The following is a 26,232-nucleotide window of genomic DNA, read 5'->3' as shown; positions in this document are numbered from 1 at the left end:
ATCCACATGTCATACATACTCCCTGTTGATGGTTCTCACTCAGACTAAATATGAGAAATCACTCATACAGATCAAGTGTCTGTGCCCCCAGAAGAAAAAAGACCCCAAGGGTAAATCATTTAGCAAAGCAATTAAGCACCCAAACACTCTGCAGATGTTTTTTAAATCTGATCCACAGGAACAGATTTCAGCAACTAGTGCTTCAGTGACAGGCTTTTCCCCATCATTGAGGATGTTCCTAAACTAATCTTCAAGACTAATATTCAAGAGTGTTGAGCTCTTACAACAGTCTTATTTATGGCCTGGATAGATGAGTCTGGTATTTGTAGCCTGAAGTGTTCAGCTTTAGACATGCTTGGGTCAGGATATTTTCCCATAGGTAGCTTTTTTGTTGGCATAAGTTTGCTTTTCTAATGTTCTACAGATCTGATACAGGTTGGTTGACAAGTTTGCTCAGACATCACCATTCATTCCATTACATAAATGAGTAAAATAAGTGTTGCTTTTGAAATCGTGGCACTGGTCCCAGTAAAATGTCAACAGTTTCTGCTCAGCACCTCAGCGAGACACAGAATTCACCACACACTCCTTAGCAGCAAAGCTAAGCAGCATGAATGAACTCTGCCTTACAAAATTATTTGGATCATCTTTATTAGACAAAGATATTTTTGTCAGCATAGAAAAATAAAGTATTGAGGTGCATATAATCAAGGACATATGTGCATACGACTGCCAGGAAAGTGGAAGGCCAACTAGGTGGACCTTGGTCTTTTTACGTCTAGTATTTCTTATGTTCTTAAGCTGATGCCAGTAGATGATCTCTAGATCTCCTAGACAGGAGATTTACTTTCTTCCGATAAAACCCTTTCATTAAAAGCAATGTGAGATGTTTTAAATGTAGGTGTCATGCTGGAAAAAAACTTTGGTCACTCAATCCACAACTGGTTGTGGGGCACTGCTGTGCGCAATTGGCTGCAGTGTTTCACCCACAAAGAGTCAATCCACTTTACACTACATTCTGTGAAGCGCTTTGAGACATCTCAACAACGTGATATGTTCCTGTATCAAATGCAAGGATTATTATGTAACCTTTGCATTTGGTACAGTGCCTTTCATGTCAGGAGGGCATCCCAAAGCACTTCACAGTTTATACTGCAAAGTGTAGTGACTGTTTTGAGGGTAAATGCAGTAGTCAGTTTGCGCATAGCAATGTCCCACAAACGGCCATAAAGTGAATTTGTTTTTAGCAGGGACAGCAGGAGAAACTCCATTTTTCAAATAGTGCCAGGAGATCTTTAATGTCTACCTGAGCAGGCAGACGGAGCCTCGGTTTATTGTTTGATCCAAAGATGATAATCTAGATTCCTGTACAATCCTTTGACATTGCTATCATAGCAATTGGAGGTAACATGATAAACCTAGGTATCGTCTGCCTGTTCTGTCTGTTCATCTTATGCCATTATTTGGAAAAATGGAAGTTTTACCTGATGTCCCTCTCCCCTTTTTGAAATACCACCTGAAAACCTTCCTCTTCAACTGTGCAATAATGCCATCTCCCCGCCCCCACCGTCCAGCTCGGAGTCAGGCACCGCCACTGTTGAGCGATCTGAGATGCTACCCTGTGTGGAGGGCACTTTATAAGTGCAAACTTGTTGTTAATTTTGCCTACAAATATACAGTTACTGCACTTTACAATAAATCCTGTGGAGCGCTTTGAGAAGTTCTGACAATGTGGTAATAACAACGCATTTCTACCTGCCTTCATGCGGGGTAGGGTCTCGCATTGCTTAAGCTACTATATTGAATGCGAGGGATTTGGGATGAAGAATAAAGAGAGCAGGTGTATGCTAGCTGGTAACGTACATAAATCCTTAAAGGTGGGAACACAGGTGGACAAAGCTGTCAAGAAAGTAAATGAAATTTGTATTTCAGATATGATTTGAAAGGAACATGATTGTACTGCAAATACATGCATCTTGTTTCCTTGTCTGTAAAGTTCTACAGTCTAGTTCTAATTTGTATTTTTTTTTGCAGCATGGGAGTACTCACTGTGTACATGACAAAGACGGGTTGTCTACACTTGACTTGGCCATGAAAGATAGACCATCATATGTGATTTACAGAAAGACTGGTACATTCCATTCTTTGTTGCATTGTCTGTGTAATAGTTATTTTAATATAAAAACAATGATGCTATGCATTTTCTTAAACGTTTGCTGTGTTGTGGTTTAGAGCACAATGTAAAGCTGTGAATAACCACATAACCAGTTTCAGCAGTAGTCCAGCTGAGGATGAGTAGATGCTGAGTAGAGATCAGATGGTTTCTCGGGGGAGACAGCATTAAAAGATACCGGCTAAGATGCTCAGATGCATTTTCTAGTGGCAAAACTCTGGCAATAGCAGAGGCTTCTTATAATAATAATAATAATAATCCTTGTATTTGATATAGCGCTTTTCACGTCTTCTAGACGTCCCAAAGCGCTTCACAGAGCTGGGATGATGTATGCCACTGGGCTATAAAGAGGCTTGATCTGTATGTTATCTTTGGGCTATAAAGAAGTTTGATCTGTATGTTTAATGAGTTTCAATGCTATTTGAACTATTGTATTTTTCAAAAAGTACTGTCATTTTTCAGATCCTACTGAAGTCTATACCTGGGGAAACAACACCAATTTTACTCTTGGTCATGGGAGCCAGCAAAGCAAATACCACCCTGAACTTGTAGACTTCTTCCCTAGATCTGGGGTTTATATTAAACAAGTATGACTGTTTGTCTTTTATATTGCATTGCTTTAAAATCTTTTTTTGCATTACAATCTTGATTTTGTAGCAGATTAAATAATTTTCAGTTTATTGCCTAACAAACGCATCTGACCCCAAGATTAAAATCTTTTAACCATGTGAGCTATTTTATACTCTCCCTTTGAAAGTATTCTGACAGTGTGCTAATGCATTGGGAGAGTGATGCGTGATAAGAACACAGAATCTCAAATTGTTTTCATTAGCAATCCTTTAATGCAAACTTTGATTAATATCCTTGTGAACAAGAAATTGATTTTGGACCAGCTGAATGGGTGACATTTGACCGCACATGTTACTCATGTAATGAAAATAATCGAAAGTAGTTTTGAGGGATGTAAATTAAAGAGCTCCCAGGCAATAAGATGATGTATGGTATCAGATGATACAATTTAAATTAGGTCATTGTGTTGGTCTGTAGTGCTTCACTGACTTTATAAATTATCTTATGTTTGAATGTAATACGTGTTTTGGAAAGCAAAATGAGCACTAAGACTTCATAGTGCAGATTTTCCTCTGGATCAAGGATGCATGCATCAGGTTACAGATCTAATTGTATGTCACTCTTCAATGGATGGGTGATATTACAGTTCAACTCTGTTGAAAGAATTTATCTTGTACACTTGTTCTCTGGAACTGGGGAAACAGATTATAATAAAAATAAACGTTGGTGCATTATTAATCTTCTGCTGGTTAGTTGCATTTAGTAAATTGTGGTGAATGCTCTTTCTGTGTTCAATGCACTGAGAACACCATTACTGCTCAAATGATCTTTGTCATCTTGAATTTATTGTTAGACTGCTGATTTATTTTTAAATATGTGTGTGTGTATATATATATATTATATATATGCTAAGTTTAAATGGATTTAATTCTAGGGTCTTGGATTCAAGAATGCATTAAATGAATGTCTTGTATAAAATTGAACCACACAAGGAGCGTAGTCAAGCTAATTATCTTGATTCTGACTTGGGAATGCACCATTAAGCTTGTCGTGAAACTCCATGTATCAAATATAGTTTCCATGGTGTGGTAATTGGAACTGAATTGGTTTCTTGTGTCCCATCAAATAGACACAAATTCTTTCCTAAATTATAGGCAGGCAAGATACAATCTCGTGGAAATGTTTAATCAGTAAAAACAAAAGGAAAGTGCTGCTGATCGACTATTTGTTAATTTTGTTTTTATGCTTTTTCAGGTTGTGCTTTGCAAGTTCCATTCTGTTTTCCTGTCCCAGAAAGGACAAATATACACCTGTGGTCATGGCCAAGGAGGTCGTCTTGGGCATGGAGATGAGCAAACATATCTAGTAGGTCAAAATTATTCTTAACATTGTAATACTATCAGTTTAAACCGGTATTTCGATAAAATTGTTTCAAACATAAAAAAGGGCAAAAATAAAAAAAAACTAGTATTAGCCAGCTGTGAACTGATTTTATATTCCTACTCTTAAGGCAAATTTGTAAGTGATTCACGATGTTCATCAGTTATCTCGTTATGGTCACTTGTGGAATATAAAACTGTTTAACCCTGTTCATGATTTCGTTTTATTGTATGTATCTTGACATTGATTGAGGACAATAGTAATAATCTATTGACCTGAGTATGTTGCTGTGCTCAAAGCAGAAGGATGAGACCATTGTGGGCGCTTATGACCTTGATCCAACAACTGACCCAACAACACCAATCAGTGGGGAGGGAGGGGGAAGATGTATTCTAAGCCTGAAATGCAATATTTTTTACAGCCTGACTGCTCCTGCAGTATACATTATGTAAATTATACAAGTAGTGTAAATTTGCCTAAACATAGAAATAATATATAATCTATATATTCACTTGAGGCTGACAAGTAACTTGTAATTGGCAAGTTACAAGTAAGTTATGGATAATCACATGAGCAAATATATTATTGCCTCCCATGACCTAAGATTTTACAAAGTTCTTAAAATTGTTTGATGTTGCAAGTTTCTAAGGAGAAAAATTGGCAGTTCACCTGCAATATAAAGATTAATGGATGGACAAGACATTTAGTCATTGTGCTTTGCTGTTACCAACTATTTTGCATATATCACATCAGAGTAAATGGGATAAAATATTCATGTAACTATAATGCACAGATTAATGACCCATAGAGTATTTGGTAAGACTTCAAAGTCAATTGAAACATTTATTTTAACTGTTTTTCTTAGTGCATGGTAGATGTGAGCACTAATATTGGGAGCAATAGTTTTTGAAGTACGTATTCCCAAATGTACAGTGAAATCCGCTTTTGCCGGATGCCGGTTAAACGGCATTAACTGGACCCCCAGCCCCGATTCATTTGTATTCTTAAATACAGTGGTTGATTTGAACAAAAATCCATTTATTCCAGGCAAAATGCCACACTGGTTTGCCACTGAATTTACTCACTCAGGCCTTCTGTAACTCCATTCAGCCATAAAGGGGGTCCCGGACATAGATGGGAGGAGTCTTAAGATTAATTGATAGTGGAGTCCAGCCAGTCACAAGCAGCTGGAGTTGGGCTGTCAATCAGTCAGGAGACGGAGCAACAGGGAAGAACAAGGGAGCAAATATCACGATTGATTGACAGCTGAGCTGCTTGTGAATGAGTGGATCCTATCCATTCACAAACGGATGCCGGCTGTCAATCACCTCAAGCTAATTGCTCCCCTTCTCATCCCAATGGGAATGGCATTGGGAGGACTGGAGGAAGCGCCGCTCTCTGCTGGTATTTTGCAGCCAAATAAAGGTAAATACATTTTACTGAATTCTGTGAAAGTATAGGATTTTAACTTTGACTTGGTTAAAATACTTGGTGTCCTGTTTGGTTAGTCAACATTACTTCAAGTGAAACAACATGATTACATATTTTTATTTGGCATTGGCGGGGGTCCTCTGCTGGGAGGAAATGGTATTTCGGTTATCCTCGAACACCTCTTAAATCGTACAAAATGGCCTTTCCTGATGTGTCCGGCTTAACTGGCTTCCACTTATAAATTGAAAAAAACTGTTCAGACAATTTAAGATATTGGTTTGAAAGTCTAATATGATTGGGCTATGAGTTTGAACGTCATATTTAAAGACAGAGGGGCAACTCCTAATTGATTTAATTGCCCTTAGGGTTTTGTTTTTCAAAGAAATTCAAGATCACCTAATTTAGTTCAAATTACTGTTTTTGAACTTGATACTCATTCATGACGTACTTATGGATCCTTCATAGTAAATTATCATACTGCAGGATTGTTTACCCTCCCTGTAAACACAAGACATTTCCACAAAATTTCCATCCTAAAACTTTCATCTAGGGTGCTAACAGATAATTATATAAGAAATTAAGCCAGATTGAAATTTTTTTAAAAAAAAATAATACTATGAAGAATTATCAGTCAAAAAAGGCAAAACAAAAGTCTGCAGGGAAAACTAGCCTGTTCAAAAATACAATGGGTAGTTTATCAATATGAATGTTAATAATAATAATCCTTACATTTGATATAGCGCCTTATCACATGGTTGAGACATGTCAAAGCTCTTCACAGAATATACTGAAAAGTGAATTGACGGTGTATTTTGTGGGTGAAATGTGGCAGCCAATTGCAGTCAGCAATATTGTTTAAACACAAACAATGTTGCAAACAAAAGTTCTACTACTTGAGACGAAATTAGTATATATCCATTTGATATAAATGGTACCAGAATTTAACATGACTTCCGTGAAGTCTGAGTTGCAGGCGGGTGTAATAATAATAATAATCCTTGGATTTGATATAGCGCTTTTCACGTCTTCTAGACGTCTCCAAGCGCTTCATTGAATATACTGCAAAGTGAATTGACTGTATATTTGTGGGTGAAATGTGGCAGCTAATTGATGGAGGATAGGGGAGCGGCATTATGAGATTGGGGGTGATTAATCCGAGAAGTGCAAAGAAATCTAAGTGGTTTTGATAGGGAATCGGGTGAATGTACAACTTAGGCCATCATACGATTTGTGACTTGTGCGTGTTTTACTATAGCAGGTTTTCTTGTAATCAAAACATCTCTGTGCTTCCCAGGATTTACTGTAGAGTGTAGTGCCAGTGCATTTGTAGGTGATGTGAAGTTGATATTGTTTTTTTATTGTGCACTTTTGTTAGGTTCCCCGGATGGTGGAAGGCTTAGCTAACCATTGTTGTGCTCAGGTGGCAGCTGCCAAGGACCATACTGTTGTCTTAACAGAAGATGGATCTATTTACACCTTTGGAGTGAACACTTACTTTCAGCTGGGTATCGTCCCTCCACCAGCTATCAGCAGCATACCAAGACAGGTGAGGTACAAGAACAATCTATATGCTTATAGTAAAACAGTTATTATCAGACAAATGAAAGTAAAAAATCAGTGCATATTTAAAAATCAGTGCATGGGTAAATCCTGTCCCGTAGAATACTTTAAATTCTTTCTACATTCAGCTACTACATAGTTAGGATTTGCCGGGATGAAAATTGGGTATTTTCCGCTCTGGAGGATGTTAGGCAGTGGTGGCCAACTCATGGTGGCCAAGAAGTGCCACCTGCCCCCCCCCCCCCCCAAATATTTGCTCTAGTCTGGGTAAGTCCATGCTCAATCAGCAATGTGTTTCCATTTTTTTCTTGATTGAATATTTCTTGATTTATGGCACAAATCAAGAAATATGAAATCAAGAAAATTTGTTGGTGTAAGGAATTAGCTTCAAGTATGTACATTGGATTTTTAATATTGGCTGTGTCCACCATCATAATACCATCATGAGCATGTTGTGCTGAAATACAATATAGAATACCTTTAGTTCCTAAAGTTATTTTTCATACTATAATAATATTTACATTTAATATCATGCATTCACATTGGAAAGATGTTTCAAAACGCTTCATAGGATATACTGGAAAATGTAGTGACTGTTTATTTGTAGGTGAATGCGGTAGTCTATTTACGTACAGAAATACAGTTTTTTATATAGAAATTATTCCTATGGATTTCTTTGAATTAGGTACAGTCTAAAACTCTTAAAGGACGAACTGTCATTGGAGTTGCTGCAGGAAGGTTCCACACTGTGCTATGGACAAAGGAGGCAGTATATACCATGGGTCTAAATGGTGGACAGCTTGGTAAGATGTAAAAATATGTAGTTGGATGCAGATTGTTTAAAAAAAATCTTTATGAGAAGATTTCATACCAGACTCCTACCAGAATCTGGTAGATTCCTACCAGACTCCAGGTATCTGGAATTTGAACCGGGCCTGAAAGTGAAGCTTTTTTTTAAATTTCCTTGGATGGGCCCATGTGTATAGGCTCCTGCTAAGCCACTCTCATAGTGCCATGCTTGCTGGCCTTCAATGGCCAGGGATACTGACTTTGACATAGTTCAAAACCACAAGCAGAAGATATCTTATTCACTATCTTAGAGGTTTTTTTTGAAGATGTATCTAGCAGGTTAGATAGGGGGGAACTAGTAGATGTAGTATATTTAGATTTTAAAAAGGCATTTGACAAAGTGCCACACAAAAGGCTATTGCACAAGGTTAAGGCCCACGGGATTAATGGGAACATATTAGCATAATAATAATAATAATCCTTGCATTTGATATAGCGCTTTTCACGTCGGGAGGACGTCCCAAAGCGCTTCACAGAATATACTGTAAAGTGAATATTTGTGGGCGAACGCGGCAGCCAATTACGCACAGCAATGTCCCACAAACAGTCGTAGATTGAAAATGAACAATTTATTATTGTTTTTGGTTTTGGAGGGATTATTATTAGGCGTGTGGAGTAAGGAAACTTGCCCAAGGTTTCACCTAGGTAGAAAAACAGATTATTTTCTAGAGGGGGAGAGATTAGATAGCGTTAGTGTTCAGAGGGATTTGGGTGTCCTTGTACACCAGTCTCAAAAAGTTAGTTTGCAGGTGCAGCAGCAACTAAGAAGGCGAACGGCATGTTAGCGTTCATTGCAAAAGGTTTAGAGTACAAGAGTAGGGAAGTCTTGTTGCAACTGTATAATAATCCTTGCATTTATAGGGCATTGGTGAGACCGCACCTCGAGTATTGTGTGCAGTTTTGATCTCCTTATTTAAAAAAGGACATACTTGCCCTAGAGGGGGTACAGCGTAGATTAACTCGGTTAGTTCCTGGGATGAGGGGACTGACCTATGAGGATAGGCTGAATAAACTGGGGCTATATTCTCTATAGAGTACAGAAGAATTAGGGGGGATCTTATTGAAACATATAAGATTCTTAAAGGGCTGGATAAAGTAGACACTGAGGGACTGTTTCCCCTGGTAGGAGAATCTATAACCAGGGGTCACAGTCTTAAAATTAAGGGTCAGCATTTTAGAACAGAGTTGAGGAAACATTTCTCCACTCAGAGGGCAGTGAATTTATGGAACTCACTACCCCAGAAGGCTGTAGATGCTCAGTCCTTGAACATCTTCAAGGCTGAGACTGATAGATTTTTAAAAAATAGAGGGATTAGGGGATATGGGAATAGGGCAGGTAATTAGATATGGGAATAGGGCAGGTAGGTCTGAAGATCAGCCATGATCTTATCGAATGGCCGGGTAGGCTCGAGGGGCCGAATGGCCTACTCCTGCTCCTAATTCTTATTTTCTGTTCGTGGGATTCAAACAATTACAATGCCAGTACTGACATTGTAATTATACTTAGCTGGAAATTCCGGCTTGGTGGACCGGATCACTTTCTCCCCCCGGCCTCCCCCCACTTCTCTCCCCACCCCTCAATCCCTCCACCCCCATTGTTCTGGCTAGCCGGGGTTTTAGTGTAGTTATTTAGTTGCAGGGTAATTTTCTGCTCTGTCATTTTTACATTCTCTAATCACATTTTTGTTTATTTTTTTAAATTGTTCTGAAGGCTGCAATATAAATAGCTCTGAATAGATATTCATCCCTGTGTGATACGTTGATAACAGTTTATCTGAATATTGACTTAGGTTGTTTGATGGATCCTAATGGGGAACGATGCGTGCTTGCACCTCGTCAAGTCTCAGCTTTGCATCATAAGGATACAATGATATCTCTGGCTGTTGCTAGTGATGGAGCAACAATCTCTGTTACAGAAAAAGGAGATGTCTACCTGTTGACGGACTATCAATGCAAAAAGATTGCTTCCAGGTTGGAATCTGATTAAAAGATAGCTGTGTAGCAAAATAGTTCTTTCCCTTTTATTACTACAGTGGAATGTTGTGCAGATTCAGATTTTAAGTGTATTTGTCTTCATTTACATTTCACTTTGGCTTCATTTCATTTGATCATCCCAGAAGAAACATTCATGTCATATTGAAGGAAATATTTTCTGAGGGAAGTATTTTTAATTTTCTCCCTACTGTGAACATGTTCCTACATTTTGATGCTTTATGTTTTATGCTTTATTGATGAGATGCCTCTTACAAGTTACATAAATATTAAGGAAGCAGCTTATTAAACTTTTATTTTTATTTCCTTTCTTCCCTTCCAAACGTAAAATATCTGCAGTAAGTTAGGTGATATTTCACTGACTACTATTTTGCCAGCTTTTGCCAGTTATACATATGTATGTAATTTGTATATAAATCAAAAGTTTTATGAGCTATTGAGTTTCATTTTTTCTTTTGATTCATGCAGGCAGTTAAACTTGAGGAAAGTTCTTGTAACTGGTGGACACCTGGATCACAAGGCTGATCCTCAAGTCCTGAAGGAAAGTGGAGGAGAAAAAGTTTGCATGCTTGCCTTGGATGAAGCAGGGAGGGTAAGTAAATGAGTACATTTCCTTTTCTTCTCCCTCAATTATTTTTTCTTACAGTATTTAGAACTTCCCCCCCCCGCCCCTCTAGAGTGTGGTATCAGTGCCTTGAGATATTATAAAATGAACAACATTTTATAAATGCAAGTTGTTATGACTGTTAAGCACTTTGGGATGTCCTCCCACCATGTAAGATGCTATATAACTGTAAAGTTGCAATGTGTTTTAGGACGTTAGTGGTTAAAAATGCATTAAAACAGAAATCTACATAAATCTCAACTTTGTCATAAGCATTCCCATATTTTAATCGTAAGTTTGCATTTCGGCTAGAATATTTATTATCTTCTCACTATTGAAGACCTTTTACTTTGCAGCAGCCTTTCATATTTAACCAATGGTGTAAGACTGGTTACTGCCATCTAGTGGCCATAGAATAGACAAGCATTTTAACCTGTAAGACTGTCATTCTTTTAAAAAAGAAAATTAGCACTTTTTAACTTTCTGTTATTTTCAATTTTGTATTATAAAGAGCATCACAGAACAAAACATCAAGTTTGGACATAGTATATGATGTAAAACTAAGCAGATGGTTTGATACAGATTAAATGTTCTTCAAAGCAGGGATCAAACTCATTACAGAAATGGAGAGGTATTTGGAAAAAGGTTTACTGCACGCAAGTGGGGGAAGGCGTGAGGAGTAGAATAATGCATCTATGGTCAATCCACTTTACAGTATATTCTGTGAAGCGGTTTTAGATGTCTCAACTATATCAAATGCAAGGATTATTGGTATTATTACCAAATATTATAATCTTTGCATTTAATATAGCGCCTTATCACATCGTTGAGATGTCTCAAAACGGTTCATGGAATATATTGTAAAGTGGAGTGACTGTATATTTTGGGGGCAAAGCCATTATTGATCCCACTATTTGAAAAACGAAGGGAGTTTTTTTGGGTATCTTGGTCAATAATCCCCCAAATAGAATTGATCACTGACTCCATGGTTGTTTGTGGGACATTGCTGTGCGCAAATTGGCTGCTGTGTTCACCCAAATCCTAATTTGTGATGTCTTGATGTGATATGACGATGTAGCAAATGCAAGGATTATTATTACTTGCAAGTGTTTTGCCTTAAATTAACTCCCAACATTATGTAGAACATTTGGAAAATATAAAAGATGTGGGGAAGGAAATTCAACTTGGAACACATTGCTGCACAGGTAAAAAGACAATTTTGAATCTCCAGCAGTTTGAAAAGGAAAATGGTTCTAATGTGAATTCTGAATTTTGGTTATTTAGTATACCTAGGGCAGTATATTCCAGTGAAATGACAATTGTATTTTTGGTAAATTTATAATAATAATAATAATCCTTGCATTTGATATAGCACTTTTCATGTAGGGAGGATGTCCCAAAGCGCTTCACAGAACACACTGTAAAGTGAATTGACTGTATATTTGTGGGCGAACGCGGCAGCCAATTGCACACAGCAATGTCCCACAAACAGTCGTAGATTGAAAATGACCAATTTATTATTGTTTTTGGTTTTGGAGGGATTATTATTAGGCTCTGTGTGGAGTAAGGAAACTTGCCCAAGGTTTCGCCCTGCCTGGAATTGAACCCAGGTCTCTCGCTTGCAAAGCGAGTGCTCTAACCACTGAGCTACAGGACTCCACACATTGTGTGCTTATTGAGGTATAGAATAGAAATGCTGAGAAATTGAATACATTTTGCACTCAGTAACTATATTGACCATTCCCTCTTCACTAGGATTTAGATTGAGATTGCCCATACTTACTTCACTTAGGACTCTTAAAGAGAGGCACGTTTTTCACACCCAAGTCCTAGAAGTATAGTCACAAATTGCTGACTCCCTGCACCACCCTGGATGCTTGGCAAATATTATTTTAATAGCTAGACCAAAGAATGAAAAAAATTATTTTGTGCTATGACAGGCAAATACGTTATTGTCTTCAGGCCAGGATACCAGGAAAGATAGATTGATTATAGATTTACAATGTATCATTTACATTTACCAATAATACCAACATATTATTTTAACATAAAGAGATCTTTTGTTCTGTCCTCCATCATGACTTGCTTTGCCTTTGTGTTAAAGGCCAAGAAATCAATCACCAGAGCAGAAAACAATAAGAGAGTGGAACACCCCACACTGCCCTTATTGATAAATAAAATAATATCACCATTAATAACCAATGAAGATTATGAAATTGTTCTACTGAGGTTTGGGGATGGGAGGTAGGTTTGAAAATCCTGTTAGAGAAAGTAACATAAAATTTTCTAACATATTTATCACTTCTTAAAATAATCTGCCAATACCATTTTAATTGATCAAAGGCTAGTTCTGTAACAACAGTATCCTCTGCCGCTGATGTTGCTTCATAAGTAACCAAAACATACCTCCCCCATCGCTCTTTCGGTCATCTTTACCCCCTCACCCCCTACTTGGATGCCATTGCAGCACTTTAAAGTGCTTTGAGACGTCCTCCCAACATGAAAGACACTATTTAAATGTATTTTTAAGCAAGTTTTTTGCTTGTTGTAAAAGTTTATCACATACATTTCCTATCTAGCCTACCTAATTTAGTAATCTAATTTAGGATTATTATTATTTGTATCTATAGCCAAATTTCAAGCCGCTGTTTAACTTGTGAATTAGAAGGAGGTATTCTGTTAAGGGATAGACACCGTGCTGAATTGTTGCGCATGACTTCTAATTTATAAGATTCGGTCAAGACTCATTGCCAATAGGGTGTATTCGGATGAACTGCGCTTATGGTCACTTCCCCCTCCTGCCTTTCCCTTGCTCAGTGTCGAAGGCTGTCACTACGCAATGCTCTGAGACACTACCCTGCATGAAGTGGGCTATATAAATGTTTGCTGTTGTACTATGCATCAAATTTATATTGAGTAAACACAGGTGTGTTATGTGCTGGTGTAGAATGTTACAAAGGGAATTATAAGTGCTCTTAATTCTGGAAATAACAAAAGAGAATGATTGTTGACATAATTAGTCGTCTTTTTGATTCATTTTTAAGAGCAATTAGTGTTTAGTTCAGGTGTTTTTATCCATAGCTCATAATACAGCTGTGTTTACACATGGTGCATAATGCACGTGTACTTGCACATAGCTCAGGTGTACCCGTGTTCAGGTGCCCACCTAAACACGGGTACATCTGAGCTATGTGCAACTACAGGTGCATTATGCACTTCTCACTCAGCAGCTCTTGGATGTAAACAAAATAAAAATAAAATTGCATTTATATTGGTGCTTTTCACATTGGGAGGATGCCAAGGCACTGGACAGTCGAGGGTTTGCACATGAACTTGGGGTTGGATTTGTGAGGGGTTGGGGGTACCAAGAGACGGGGAATGGGGAGGAAGGGATGATGACCGAAATTGACAAAGAAGAAGGTCTTCACATGGACCTTAAAGGAGGTGAAGAAAGTGGTGAGGCAAAGACACTCCAGGATGGAGTTCCAGAGATCTGGGTAGATAGGCTGAAAGCCAACCGCTTGATGGTGGATCAGGCAGGCCAGGGGTGAGAAGCTTGGTTAGTGTCTGCCGAGAGGAGGGAGCAGGCAAGTTGGTTGGGTTTAAGAAGGTTGCAGAAGTAGGATGGGGCAATACCATGGAGGGATTTAAAAGTGAGGACGAGGATCTTGAACTCAATCCTCTGGGGGATGGGGAGCCAGTAGAGTTGGGCGAGGATGGCTCATGGAGCCTAGTGCGGGAGAGGGCATGAGCTGCAGAGGTCTGGATAGTCTACAGTTTGTGAAGGGAAGAATTGTGAAGCGAACAGAATGAGCATCGTCTAAAATTACGCTTTTTAGGGGCAGAGGCCAGCCACACAAAGGGCCAGCCATGTTTTGGCAACAGTTAGAAAACATAAAATTAATTACATAAAATATTTTAATAGTTTTGCTCATGGGTTGGAATCTTCGCTTCCTATATCCCCTGCTGCAGGGATATGGCTCCCAGACTGCAAATAAGTAAAAAAAAAGATGCAAGGCAGAGATTGCAATACATTAGAATACATTAGAATATACAGCACAGAAACAGGCCATTGGGCCCAACTGGTCTGCCGGTGTTTATGCTCCACATGAGCCTCCTCCTGCCCTTCCTCAACTAAGCCTTCAAGCATAACCTTCTATTCCTTTCTCCCTCGTGTAACTATTTAGCTTTCCCTTAAATACATCTATGCTATTTGCCTCAACAACTCCCTGTGGTAGCACATTCCACATTCCCACTACTCTCTGTGTGAAGAAATTTCTTCTAACTTCCCTTTTTGATCTATTTGTGATTATTTTATATTGATGGCCCCTGGTTTTGGTCTCCCCACAAGTGGAAACATCTTCCCTATGTCTACCCTATCAAAATCTTTCATAATTTTAAAGACCTCTTTCAGGTCACCCCTTACCCTCTTTTCAAGAGAAAAAATTCCAAGCATGTTCAGCCTTTCCTGATAAGTATAACCTCTCAGTTCTGGGATCATCCTTGTGAATCTCCTTTTCACCCTCTCCAGTGCCTCTACATCCCTTCTCTAATGTGGGGACCAGAACTGCATACAGTATTATAAGTGTGGTCTAACCAAGGTTCTATAGAAGTTTACCATAACTTCCCTGCTTTTCATTTCTATCCCTCTAGAAATGAACCCCAATGTCTGGTTTGCCTTTTTTATGGCCTTATTAACTTGTGTTGCTACTTTTAGTGAATTGTGTATGTGTACCCCTAGATCCCTTTGCTCCTCTACCCCATATAGGTTTTTATTTTCCAGGATGTATGTGATGTCCTTATTCCTTCTACCAAAATGTACCACCTCACACTTTACATTGAAATACATTTGCCATTTAAATGCCCACTCAGCAAGTTTATTGATGTCTTGCTGAAATTTGTTGCAGTCCTCCTCTGCATTAATTACTCCCCCCAATTTGGTGTCGTCTGCAAATTTTGGAATTCTACTGCTGATTCCCGAGTCCAAATCATTAATGTATATTGTGAACAACAGTCATCCCAATACCGATCTATGTGGAACACCACTGCCCACCCCCTGCCAGTCTGTGTAGCTACCCTTTACCCCTACTCTCTGTTTTCTGTTTTGTAGCCAGCTTGCTATCCATTCTACTATTTTTCCCCTGACTCCACATGCTCTGACCCTATTCATTAGTCTATTATGTGGTACCCTATTGTACGCATTTTGGAAATCTAATTATATTACATCTACTGCATTACCTTTGTCTACTCTTTCTGTTACCCCTTCAAAAAATTAATTGAGGTTGGTCAAGCATGACCTTCCTTTTTGAAATCTGTGCTGGCTATTCTTTATTATGTTTTGCTTTTCTCGTTGTTTTTCTATTACAACAACAAAAGCAAGATTACATTTGTATAGAGCCTTTCACGTCGGGAGGACGTCCCAAGGCGCAGGACAGTGTTTTCAGACCCGAGTTGGGGTCCGGGGGGGAAAAGGGAAGGGAGGGGAAGGGGGGTGGCCGATGGCATGGTCGAAGAGGAGAGCCTTGAGGCGGGACTCGAAGGAGGCTAAGCATTTCAGACCTGAGCTGGGGTCAGGGAGGGAGAAGGGAGGGGAAGTGGGGTGGCCAGTGGCATGGTCGAAGAGGAGGGTCTTGAGGTGGGACTTGAAGGAGGCTAAGGAGGGGGCGAGGCGGAGTGACTGGGGGATGGAATTCCAGAGGTTGGGGCAGAGTGACTGAAGGCTCTCACGCCAGAGGTGGGGTGGGTGGGTCGGGGGACGTGGAGCAGGCCAGAGCCGGCTGAGCGGAGAGAACGGGCAGGTTGGTAAGGGATCAGTAGGTCGCAGAGGTAGGGTGCGGGGAGGCCATGGAGGGCTTTTTAGGTGAGGACCAGATCTTGAACTGGATCCTCTGAAGGATAGGGAGCAAATGGAGTCGGGTGAGAGTGGGAGATGGGGTCACAAAGTTTGGTGCGGGAGAGGACATGGGCTGCAGAGTTCTGGATTATCTGCGGCCTGTGGATTCCATTATCTTTCCTACCACTGATTTTAAGATGACAGGTCTATAGCTCCCTGGGCTTGTTCTATCTCCCTTTTTAAATAGAGGTATAACATTAGCTATCCTCCAGTCCTCTGGCACTACTCCCTTTTTTAATGAGTTATTATATATGTGTAATAGTGCCTCTGCTATCTCCTCCCTTGATTCTTTTAATATTCGCGGATGTAATCCACCTGGACCAGAGGTTTTATCCTCTCTTGAGTTCCATTAGTTTTTCCGATTATATCTCCCCTTTGTATCTTGAATGTAGTTATATCATTTCTGATCTCTTCTTCTACTGTCATGTTCACCTGATCTGTCTCTCTGGTGAATACTGAGGCAAAGTAATTATTTAATATTTCTGCCATTTCGGGGCAGAAAACCTGCATCCAGGCCTGAAGTGCAAAGCAGCTTTACATCAAATTGGGATTTGGTGGTTTGGATGAAACTGCTGTAAGGGTGCCAGAGAGAGACTACAAAAACATTATGGACGGTATCAGCAAACGCACTACAAAATTAATGCTTTAACACGTATAAATCTTTTACAGCTAAACACATTAAAGGAATAGGTTACAACAAAATCGATATTACCCGATTCTGTTGAGGTGCACCACTGACCACCAGCTGCACACAACTGTCTTCCTATGATGGCTCCAATTAACTTTTGCATGCGGGTTGTATTTATTTCTAAGGCCATAGATCTATGCGACCTCCCTCGTTTGATCTTTCTATTCTTCTGCCTCCTATACTTGCTGATTCTGTGTACAGTAAGTGATGGCAGAAGTCAAATGAGTAGCAACATTGGAATAGGTTTGAGTCTCGATGGTTGTCTTATGCATAATGCTTCACTGGGCAGACCTTTCCTTTTTCTAAATTGTAATGGCTTCAGAAATGGAATTCTGCCATTCTTGACAGTTACATTTGCCTTGTTTTAAGCTTCTTAAAGGATAATTTCCTGGGCCCTAAAGTAAATAAGTCACACCATAACACATGTGGGTGATTCAGCATTGTGATCCAGAATCAGAGTACTTGGCGGGACAAAAAGTCAGGATGTTTGGTGGCCCAGGGAATTACTAGTAGATCTACTAAATGAGAGTTCTGGTTCTAGCACCCTATAAGAAATGAACAAATCTTGGGACACTTTTTGTGTCATTTAGTAATGGTTAATTATTTGGAGGTGAAAGCTCTTCCTTTGAGTTTTCATGATGGAGATACTGTCTGTGTCAATTATGACACTCCAATTTGTTTTTTTGTTTGCAGGCTGAAGATTTAAGGTTGAAAATTTGGATTTAAATGACCTTTTATTTTGCTTCGCAGTTTGTACAAATCTCAACTTGTCAATAATTAGGTAATCATTAGAGTTCAGGAATACAATGAATGTGGATTGTGGGTGTGTGGATGAACCTGCAAAATAGTATGCAGAGCAAAATCGTTTGGGTGGAGAAAAGCTAAATGGAAAACTAAGGAGTCTATGATTAAAATCTGTTTTTGTAAGTTTCTTGAACTGTGTGATTCAAACTGCCCCACGAGAGGTATTAAATAAAATAGTTAAAGCAAGTTATGATGGATTTAAAAAAAAGTTAAAGGTATTCTATTGATGATCTATTCATTGTGTTTCTTTCTCTAATTTCTAAATTAACTCCATCTTTTTTACCTCAACACTCAGCTGGCTTTCTTTTTTCTCTTCCTGTGTCAGGTGTTTTGTTGGAGGTCTTCAAACTGCTTCATTAAACAATGCCGTTGGGCCTATGGCCGACAGGTCTTCATGTCAGACATCACTTTGAGCAAGAATGAAATGATGTTTGTTACACAGGATGGAGATGGGTTTATAGGGCACTGGACTGGAACAGAGAAAAAGGGCTCTGAAAAGAAAGGTGAGGAGTTAAGCAATGGAATTGAATTGTTTGAATTAGGCACCACAATTTAAAAAAAATTAACTGCTACTGATCAGTAATTCTCTATTAGCTTTCTGTTTTTTTATTGGACTGTTTAAGCCTACAATATTGGCTTGTGGTCAGTGGCTGACTTTAACTGATTAGATCCTTTCTCTTTCTTGCTGTTCTATTCAATTTATCTCTTTACAACTTTGTTTTATAGCTACTACTTTAATTAGCTGCCAAGTAGAATTTTTTATTCTTTTTGATCTGTGTAGTAAAAATGTAATTGTGGTCACTATGGCTTTAAATGAAAAACCTCCTCCACATTACAAAATTGCTTTCAAGGGTTCGTTGTGTTCTGTCTTTTGTAGTTTTACATAATGCAGTTCAGGTTTTACTTCCAGTGGTTTCTGGTATTGAATCGTATCGTCTGGTGGTAGCAATAACATAGCAATATTGTAGGATGTTTGATTTTCCTGTTGATGGAGCTACTGATCTTCTATCTGACTGCCCCATTTGGTAAGAGCATTAGAAAAGTAGATAGTCTGTTCAGTCACCAAAGCAAATCCCTCTAGTACATAAACTCATAATGTTTAATTGTATTTAGTCTCTATTAGCTTGGTAGATTATTTCATATGTCCATTACTCTGAATAAAGAAGGTTTTCCAGATAATGGTTCTGCGTTTACAATTGACAATTATTTATTGATGTGCTCTACTCTTACTTTAGCTACTCCAAGTTCAATAAATGCACTTCAGTAAAATTACTGACTACTATCAAGATAGCCTTCTACCACAGTGGATTATTTCACTGTAACATGCCCTGCCCTTGGCAGGAACAATTCTGACCACAATGTTTGTTTGATGCAGATTTTAAAGGCAGTATAATGTTTTGTCATTCACAGCCTGTTTGTCTTGCATCTTTTCCACGGCATCAGTTGCACCCCGCCCCACTTCCAATTTGAACCTTTTTCCTACTATCACACTTGTCAAAGTTCCGCCTCAAATCTTATTTTTCTGAACGTGCTAAAGGTCACCTCTCCCTTGCTCGACGTCCAACTTCATCCCAGAGAAGCACTCCAAGACATTACCCTACATGAAGGACGCTATATAAATGCAAGTTTGTGTTTTCATTTTTCCCTAAAGAGGGGCAAATAAGATTGAGCTAGGAACTACATATGAATTTGTATTGACCTAAATAGTGGTAAATTGTGTATCAAATGTCAGACAAAATCTAACTCCTGGCTTTAAAACTATTTTGCCGATTGTTTTTTTTTAAAAAAATTATGTTGCTCGAAGTATTTGAAATTACTTTCCTTTTTTGGTTTCTGTTTTCAGATGAATTGTCCAGCATTCTGCAGTCTTCAGATCAGTCTGTTACCTCGACGGACGTGAGCAGCAGTTTGTACGAAAGGATTAAACTTGAGAAGCTTTCTTCTGTTCACCGGGCTGTGCTCATTACCATGGATTCTAATGGACGGAATTTTGCTGTTTTACAATCTGATCCAAAAACTAGGTGAGTTTATACTAAGAGCCCAAGAATGATTTACATTTTATGTGGGAGTGGAGTAATGATGGTGGAATAGGGAAAAAATAGATCAAATCAATATGTGGTTTTATTCTGGATTTTTATTACTATCCATGTAAACTTTGTTTTTAGTTTGATCACTAGCAAGCTAAAAACTTTAATATATACTCATTTACCTTAAAGTAAATCATCATCTAGCTTTTAATAACACCCTAAAAATTGCATTTGGATTCTGTACCTTTTACTCTTTCACTGAATGTGCAAATTCTTTTTCAGCCTATATGAAATTCCAAGTGTGTCTTCATCAACTTTTACCAAAGACTTTGGAAAATTGCTCACAGAAGCCAGTGAAACAGACAGCATCCATGATGTTACATGTCAAGTTATCAATCAGATTTTCCCTGCCCATAAGTATATTCTGGCTATGCGATCAGATTACTTTCGAAAATGTTTCTTTCCTGAAAGTCAACACTCTGAGCTCCCTGATATCCGGCTAAAGGAGGATGATGCAGTGGGATGTGACTTGTATATTCTGGATAAGGTTCAGCCAGATTTATTTACCTACCTTTTGCAGTTCATATATACTGACACCTGTGACTTGTTAACGGAGGGTTACAAACCAAAAATCCAGTGCAAGGATAAAATGGAAGGCTACCAAGATCCACTAATTTCCAATCTGGAAAGACCCATGCAAAGGTTCAGCTTTTGTAATGATATGAAAGGAATGTCTGCCTGTGAAGTTTACAAAAAACAACAGATGAACCAACCAAGTGGGCAAAACAAGACCAAAAACAGCAAAAGGAACAAAGGAGTAAATGAAGCAGTTAATCCAGTTAAAATGCTGCAGGGCATTGCAAAGAAATTTGGACTCAGCAGTTTGTCTGCAAGGTGAGATTGGTCTGAGAAATTCAGCTAGTTATTTATTCTAAATGCTGCTGTTCAAGTACAGTGCACTTAATTGCATATTGAATAATTGCACACTGCATTTAATTGCATAGCAATTTCTAGACACTGAAAATTCACTATTTGTTTGCATGGTATTGTACTCTGCTCAAATGTATATTGGGTAATTACATAATTTGCTTAATTATTGCATGAAAGATAGCCAGTCGATTTCATTCGAGCCTGTATAATTAGTTTGGATAATTACATTGTTAAAGAGTTAGTCACTTGAGTAGGGTTGCCAACTCTGGTTAGCCATACAGTATTCTGGGAGGAATTAAAGCTGTCGTAAAATGAGAGTACTGACTTCACAGTAGCGTCGTAAAGTGTTATTTGCTATCGTAGCATATTATGAGAGGAGAGGCAGCATGGAAAGGGATGGGAAGGTGGTGCCACTAATGAACTTTGGATAATTGCAAACCATAATACATGACAGTACTATACTTGAATATTAGGACAATAGGTTCAGAATTGTGGTGATATGCGAAAGATGGCTTGAGTCGCAGATAGTGTGACTCCTGGTAACTAGAAGTATGTTATGCCAATACTCACAGGAACTCTGCTCCTGAAGCAAATTGAGCTGGCTTAGTGTGGGCAGTGTGATGTAGATGTCGTTACTCAAAGCAGTCACTTTTGCAACTTTGAGTAGGAATTAATGACTTAAACGACAAACAGTTGTGGCAGTGATAGACAGTTGTTGACCCTATCACCCCCATCCTTGCCCAACTCCACTGACTTCCCATCACACAGAGGATACGTTCAAGATCCTTGTCCTCACCTTCAAAGCCCTCCACGGTCTTGCTCCCCCCTACTTCTCCAACCTCCTAAACCCCTACCATTCTGTTCACCCTCTCCGCTCAGCGGGCTCTGGCCTGTTTCACATCCCCCGTCTTGCTCGCCCCACTATCGTCAGGCAGGCTCCACAGAACTCTGCAGCCCGTGTCCTCTCCCGCACCAGGCTTCGCGACCCTATTAACCCCATCCTTGCCCGATTCCACTGGCTTCAAGATCTTGGTCCTTACCTTCAAAGCCCTCCATGGCCTTGATCCTCCCTACCTCTGTGACCCCTTAATCCCTGCCAACCTGTCTGCTCCCTCTGCTTCACGTCCCCTGCATTGCCTGCTCCACCATTGGCAGAGGGCCTTCAGCCTTTCTGCTCCCACCTTCTAGAAATCCACCCCGCAGTCCATCCGCCTCGTCCCCTCCCTTGCCTTCTTCAACATCCGTCTCAAGACTGCCCTCTTCGACTGTGCCTTCGGTCACCTTCCAATCCCAACCTCCCTGCCTTCCACCCCTCCTGATCCCAACCACCAGCTCGGATGCGGATCCCTGACTGTCCAGCGCCTTGGGACGTCCTCCGGATGTGAAAGGCGCTATACAAATGTAATTTGCTGTTGTTATTCTTCAGCTTCCAAGTATTGCAACACTGTGCACTATGTCCCCTTGTGGGACACCGCTGTGCGCAATTGGCTGCCCCGTTTCGCCAACAAAATATACAGTCAATTCACTTTACAGTATATTCTAAAGCACTTTGAGATGTCTCGAAGACATGAAATGGCACTATATCAAATGCAAGAATTATTATTATCACTTCAGAAGCCATGTTCAGTATATTTTTTTTTAAACTTAAGTTTGAATCTTACCTTTCAGGTTAGATGGTGTTAAATTGGAAAATTGGAAAATAAAAGTTATGCACAAGAAAAGTGGAAATAAACTAAAATTTAACCAGAAAAAATGGTAAGTGCTGCATAAATATAAATGGAATGCAATATTTGAAGTGTTCTAAAGGTGTCTGAATTTGGATTAAAGAACAATTGTATTCTAGATTATGAGTTTCCATTTTCTTCTAGTTGGCTTGAATTGGTGGTGCTTTCACTTTGAGCAGGAGTATCTATTTGTTGAAAAACTGTTTTTGTTTAAAGATGGTTCCCAAATCTATATGGGCCTTGTTCCAGTGTAATTTGCNTTTTTTTGGTCTCAATTTAGTTCATATTTGTCCGATGTGACCCTCAGGTCAGAAGATGGGAAAGAATTTGCTTGCCACAAGTGTGTTCTATGTGCTAGACTTGGTAAGCAGGGTTATTCCTTCATTTGGGGTACTTAAAAGTACAATAACTTGCATTTATATAACAATAACCTCTCAGTCCACTTTACAAAGATTTGGTTGGAGGGCAAGTGTGGGAGGAGTGGTGGTAGGGGGGTGGGGGGGAGATGACCATGGTCATGGATCAAAGTGGTAGGTTTCAAGGCATGACACATACCGAGCGGAGGCAAGCCAGACTGTAGAGGGATTGAGTTCTAGAGGTTAAGGAAGATAGATCTGAAGGCTCAGCCACTGACGCAGAGAAAGCCGGCGCGCGCAGCAAGCCGGCGTTATCCAAGTCGAGTGGGTGATTGAGGTCGGTGAAGGTCAGAGAGATGGGGAAATGTTTGGGTATGAAGGGATTTATAGTTGATGAGTACATTGAAATTGATCTGCTGGGAGAGGGAACCATTGGAACCTGGTGAGGCTGGGGTAATGGGCGTTTGGCATTTTTGTGGGTGAGGTTAGGTGCGATGGTGTTTTAAATAAATTGTAGCCAATGGGTGGTGTAGCTAGGAGCCCAGCGGTACCGAAGTAGACATAACATTTACAGATTAAGATAAGGTTACGAAAGGTACATTGTGTTAGCAAATTCAGATTTGAATTAAGTAGCTACTTGGCAAGATTTCAATTCAGGATTTTGAGAGTGAGTGAAGAGAGTTGGATGAGTTTAATTTAGGGATGGGAAAGACTGACCCTAATGGTTATTTTTCCCTCATGCGCATGCTGATGTTTGTATTGTACAGTTATGGTCAAATTATTTACTAAACGCATTCTTTTATTGTTTCAGAATACTTTCACAGCATGCTGAGCAGCACCTGGATTGAGGTATTTGTAATCTTACTTTACTGTAAATATGCTTGTTTTTTTTTAAGTAGACCTTGCACATTATTGAAATTTTCAAATCAAAATAATTTTCTGATGGGCAAGTACATCATCTATTAAAAAAATGATATATTAATACCATAACTTTAGTTATTTTCTATATTATGAATTGGTTAAATGATTACTCTATAAAAGCAAAGGGAGTATATTTACAGGTCATTGTCCTCCTTTATCCATTTGATTAATGGGAAACTGAAAATACTAATATTCCAATAGTAATGTAACAAGAAATCTGTTTCCCTCCCCCGCCAACTCTTCCCTGCTCGCCTTACAATCCCATCTTTGTTTTGTCCCGTGTCCTTATTTAACATATTGTATTTCATTTAGGAATGCTATACTTTTGCTGACCTGTAAATGTTCAAAGATATTCTATAGATAATGGTTAAAGGAACAGCACAGATTCATTGTGCTTTCAGGAAAACTTTCACAATGTATTTGTTCTTAGTAGTACAGTGCTTGTGATGCACGGAGAAGTGCTGTGATATTTAGACAAATAAAACAGATGCAGAGATACATCATAGAATAAGATGTAAAGCAGTTTATTACTAAAAGCCAAATTAGGGCAGAGTTTTACTGCCATATTCTGATCTGGTGGATTTCATGAGGAAGAGGAATCTTTGACTATTTTGATTACTTATTTCTGCATGTATAAATAAATGGGTGTGATCTGCTCCCCAGGGGAGAAAAATGAAAATATTGAATCATAATTAAATGTTTTTAATTAACTTTGTTTTTTTCTTCTCTAACACTTTCACCCCTGTATTATTTATATTTAGGCTTCTTGTTGCACATCTTTGGAAATGCCCATTCATTCTGATATTTTGGAGGTTATTTTGGATTACATATACACGGACGAAGCTCCAACTGTTAAAGGTCAGAACTGTTCATCTAATGTTCTGTAGTTTCATTTTAACGCATTTCATTTATGATCTTTAGAGTGAGCAGATTTCAGTCACGTCAGTCTGGACTGATTGAAACACTAGCTCCAAGGGTGAAAGGGCATTATACCAACACACTATACCACCCATTTCATTTTACATTCTCAATTTGTTTTAGTTTACATTTATGTTGTAGTTTGCTGACTTTTAATTTGCAATAGTTATAAACTTCTATTCTCTGTTTTATTTTTCTTCCTAGAGTGTCAGAATGTGGAGTTTATTTGTAATGTTCTTGTAGTGGCTGATCAGCTTCTCATCACTCGACTCAAGGAAATGTGTGAAGTGGCCATTACAGAGAAAAGTGAGGATCTTTATTTAATAAGCATTATAGGAGATGCAGAACTGACTGAGAATAAAGACTAGAATCATTATCTAGAATACCTACAGAAACTGTAGCAAAGATTGCATGTACAGGAGATTAATATTAATAGTACTGCTGTCAGGCAAATGGTTGAATACTTCAGGAACTATGTTGAGGTGTGGCAATGTGAATTATTATTGAAAATCTCATAAATGTAATTTGTCAAGGCTGATTTGCAACATGGTTGGTGTAATACAAAGGTTTGCTGATTGATTATGTTCATGTTTTCCAATCACTAGTAATTATATCCAGCTCTTTTTGGTAAATTAGTGTACTTACTAAGCACTTTGAGACGTCGAGAAGACGTGAAAAGCGCTATATCAAATGCAAGGATTATTATATTATTTAGTGGAATAGATTTTTTTATGTACCCTTTATGTGTATAGATTACAAATTAAATCAGACTAATTGGGATACTGCATCTCTTTAATGTTCCCAGACTTAACCCTTCTTCTTTTTGCAGTAACTTTGAAAAATGCTGCAGAACTTTTGGAGTTTGCTGCAACGTACAATGCTGAGCAGTTAAAACTGTCCTGCCTACAGTTTATAGGGCTAAATGTGGCAGCTCTACTTGAAGCAAGGTAAAAGTCACTGAAGATACTTAATTAGATTAAATAATGGCAGTAAATGTCCTCCTTGATTGAAATACTGTAAGAATTCAACATTCCTCTACTACAGCAATTTTGACTTGTATAACACCTCTCTTGTCGGAAGAATAGTTTGCGTTTATATAGTGTCTTTCACGTCAGGAAGACATCTTAAAGTTCTCAGTGCTTGCTAGGCACCTGAGCCACGGGCTGGGAAGTGAAGAGGTTGGACAGGGGGAAGATGACCAAAAATGATAAGTTTTGAGGTAGGCTTTGAATGTGGAGAGGGAGAGGGCGTGTCGGAAGGATTCTGGATGGATATAAAGGTGAGAATGAGAATGTCTCAAAAGTGCTTTTTTTAAAAAAAAGGAATATGATTTTGAGGTAGGTGGGAGGTGCAGTAAAACTGATAGATCTTTAGACAGATTTTGAAACCTTTAACCTGGATGTTGGAAGAGA

General features: G+C 38.9%; 1 protein-coding gene across 3 annotated transcripts in view; it reads left to right on the top strand.

Annotated features, from left to right (window-relative positions):
• Window positions 1-26,232, top strand: part of ibtk (inhibitor of Bruton agammaglobulinemia tyrosine kinase) — a 76,606-nt gene that overhangs the window by 28,354 nt on the left and 22,020 nt on the right. For all 3 annotated transcript variants that reach the window (XM_007905054.2, XM_007905055.2, XM_007905053.2), the window contains exons 3-18: window positions 2,035-2,131; window positions 2,636-2,760; window positions 3,998-4,108; window positions 6,930-7,100; window positions 7,800-7,917; window positions 9,754-9,934; window positions 10,424-10,547; window positions 18,270-18,447; window positions 19,788-19,965; window positions 20,254-20,865; window positions 22,570-22,656; window positions 22,906-22,988; window positions 23,793-23,830; window positions 24,664-24,760; window positions 25,025-25,126; window positions 25,650-25,767. In XM_007905054.2, the coding sequence (XP_007903245.1) occupies window positions 2,035-2,131; window positions 2,636-2,760; window positions 3,998-4,108; window positions 6,930-7,100; window positions 7,800-7,917; window positions 9,754-9,934; window positions 10,424-10,547; window positions 18,270-18,447; window positions 19,788-19,965; window positions 20,254-20,865; window positions 22,570-22,656; window positions 22,906-22,988; window positions 23,793-23,830; window positions 24,664-24,760; window positions 25,025-25,126; window positions 25,650-25,767 (2,420 nt within the window). The remainder of the gene's footprint in view (window positions 1-2,034; window positions 2,132-2,635; window positions 2,761-3,997; window positions 4,109-6,929; window positions 7,101-7,799; window positions 7,918-9,753; window positions 9,935-10,423; window positions 10,548-18,269; window positions 18,448-19,787; window positions 19,966-20,253; window positions 20,866-22,569; window positions 22,657-22,905; window positions 22,989-23,792; window positions 23,831-24,663; window positions 24,761-25,024; window positions 25,127-25,649; window positions 25,768-26,232) is intronic.

This window comes from Callorhinchus milii, unplaced genomic scaffold (genome assembly GCF_018977255.1).
Source record: "Callorhinchus milii isolate IMCB2004 unplaced genomic scaffold, IMCB_Cmil_1.0 Scaffold3, whole genome shotgun sequence".
NCBI classification, from domain to species: domain Eukaryota; kingdom Metazoa; phylum Chordata; class Chondrichthyes; order Chimaeriformes; family Callorhinchidae; genus Callorhinchus; species Callorhinchus milii.
The sequence above is the reverse complement of the archived record's forward strand: the minus strand, read 5'-3'. Positions and strand labels throughout refer to the sequence as shown.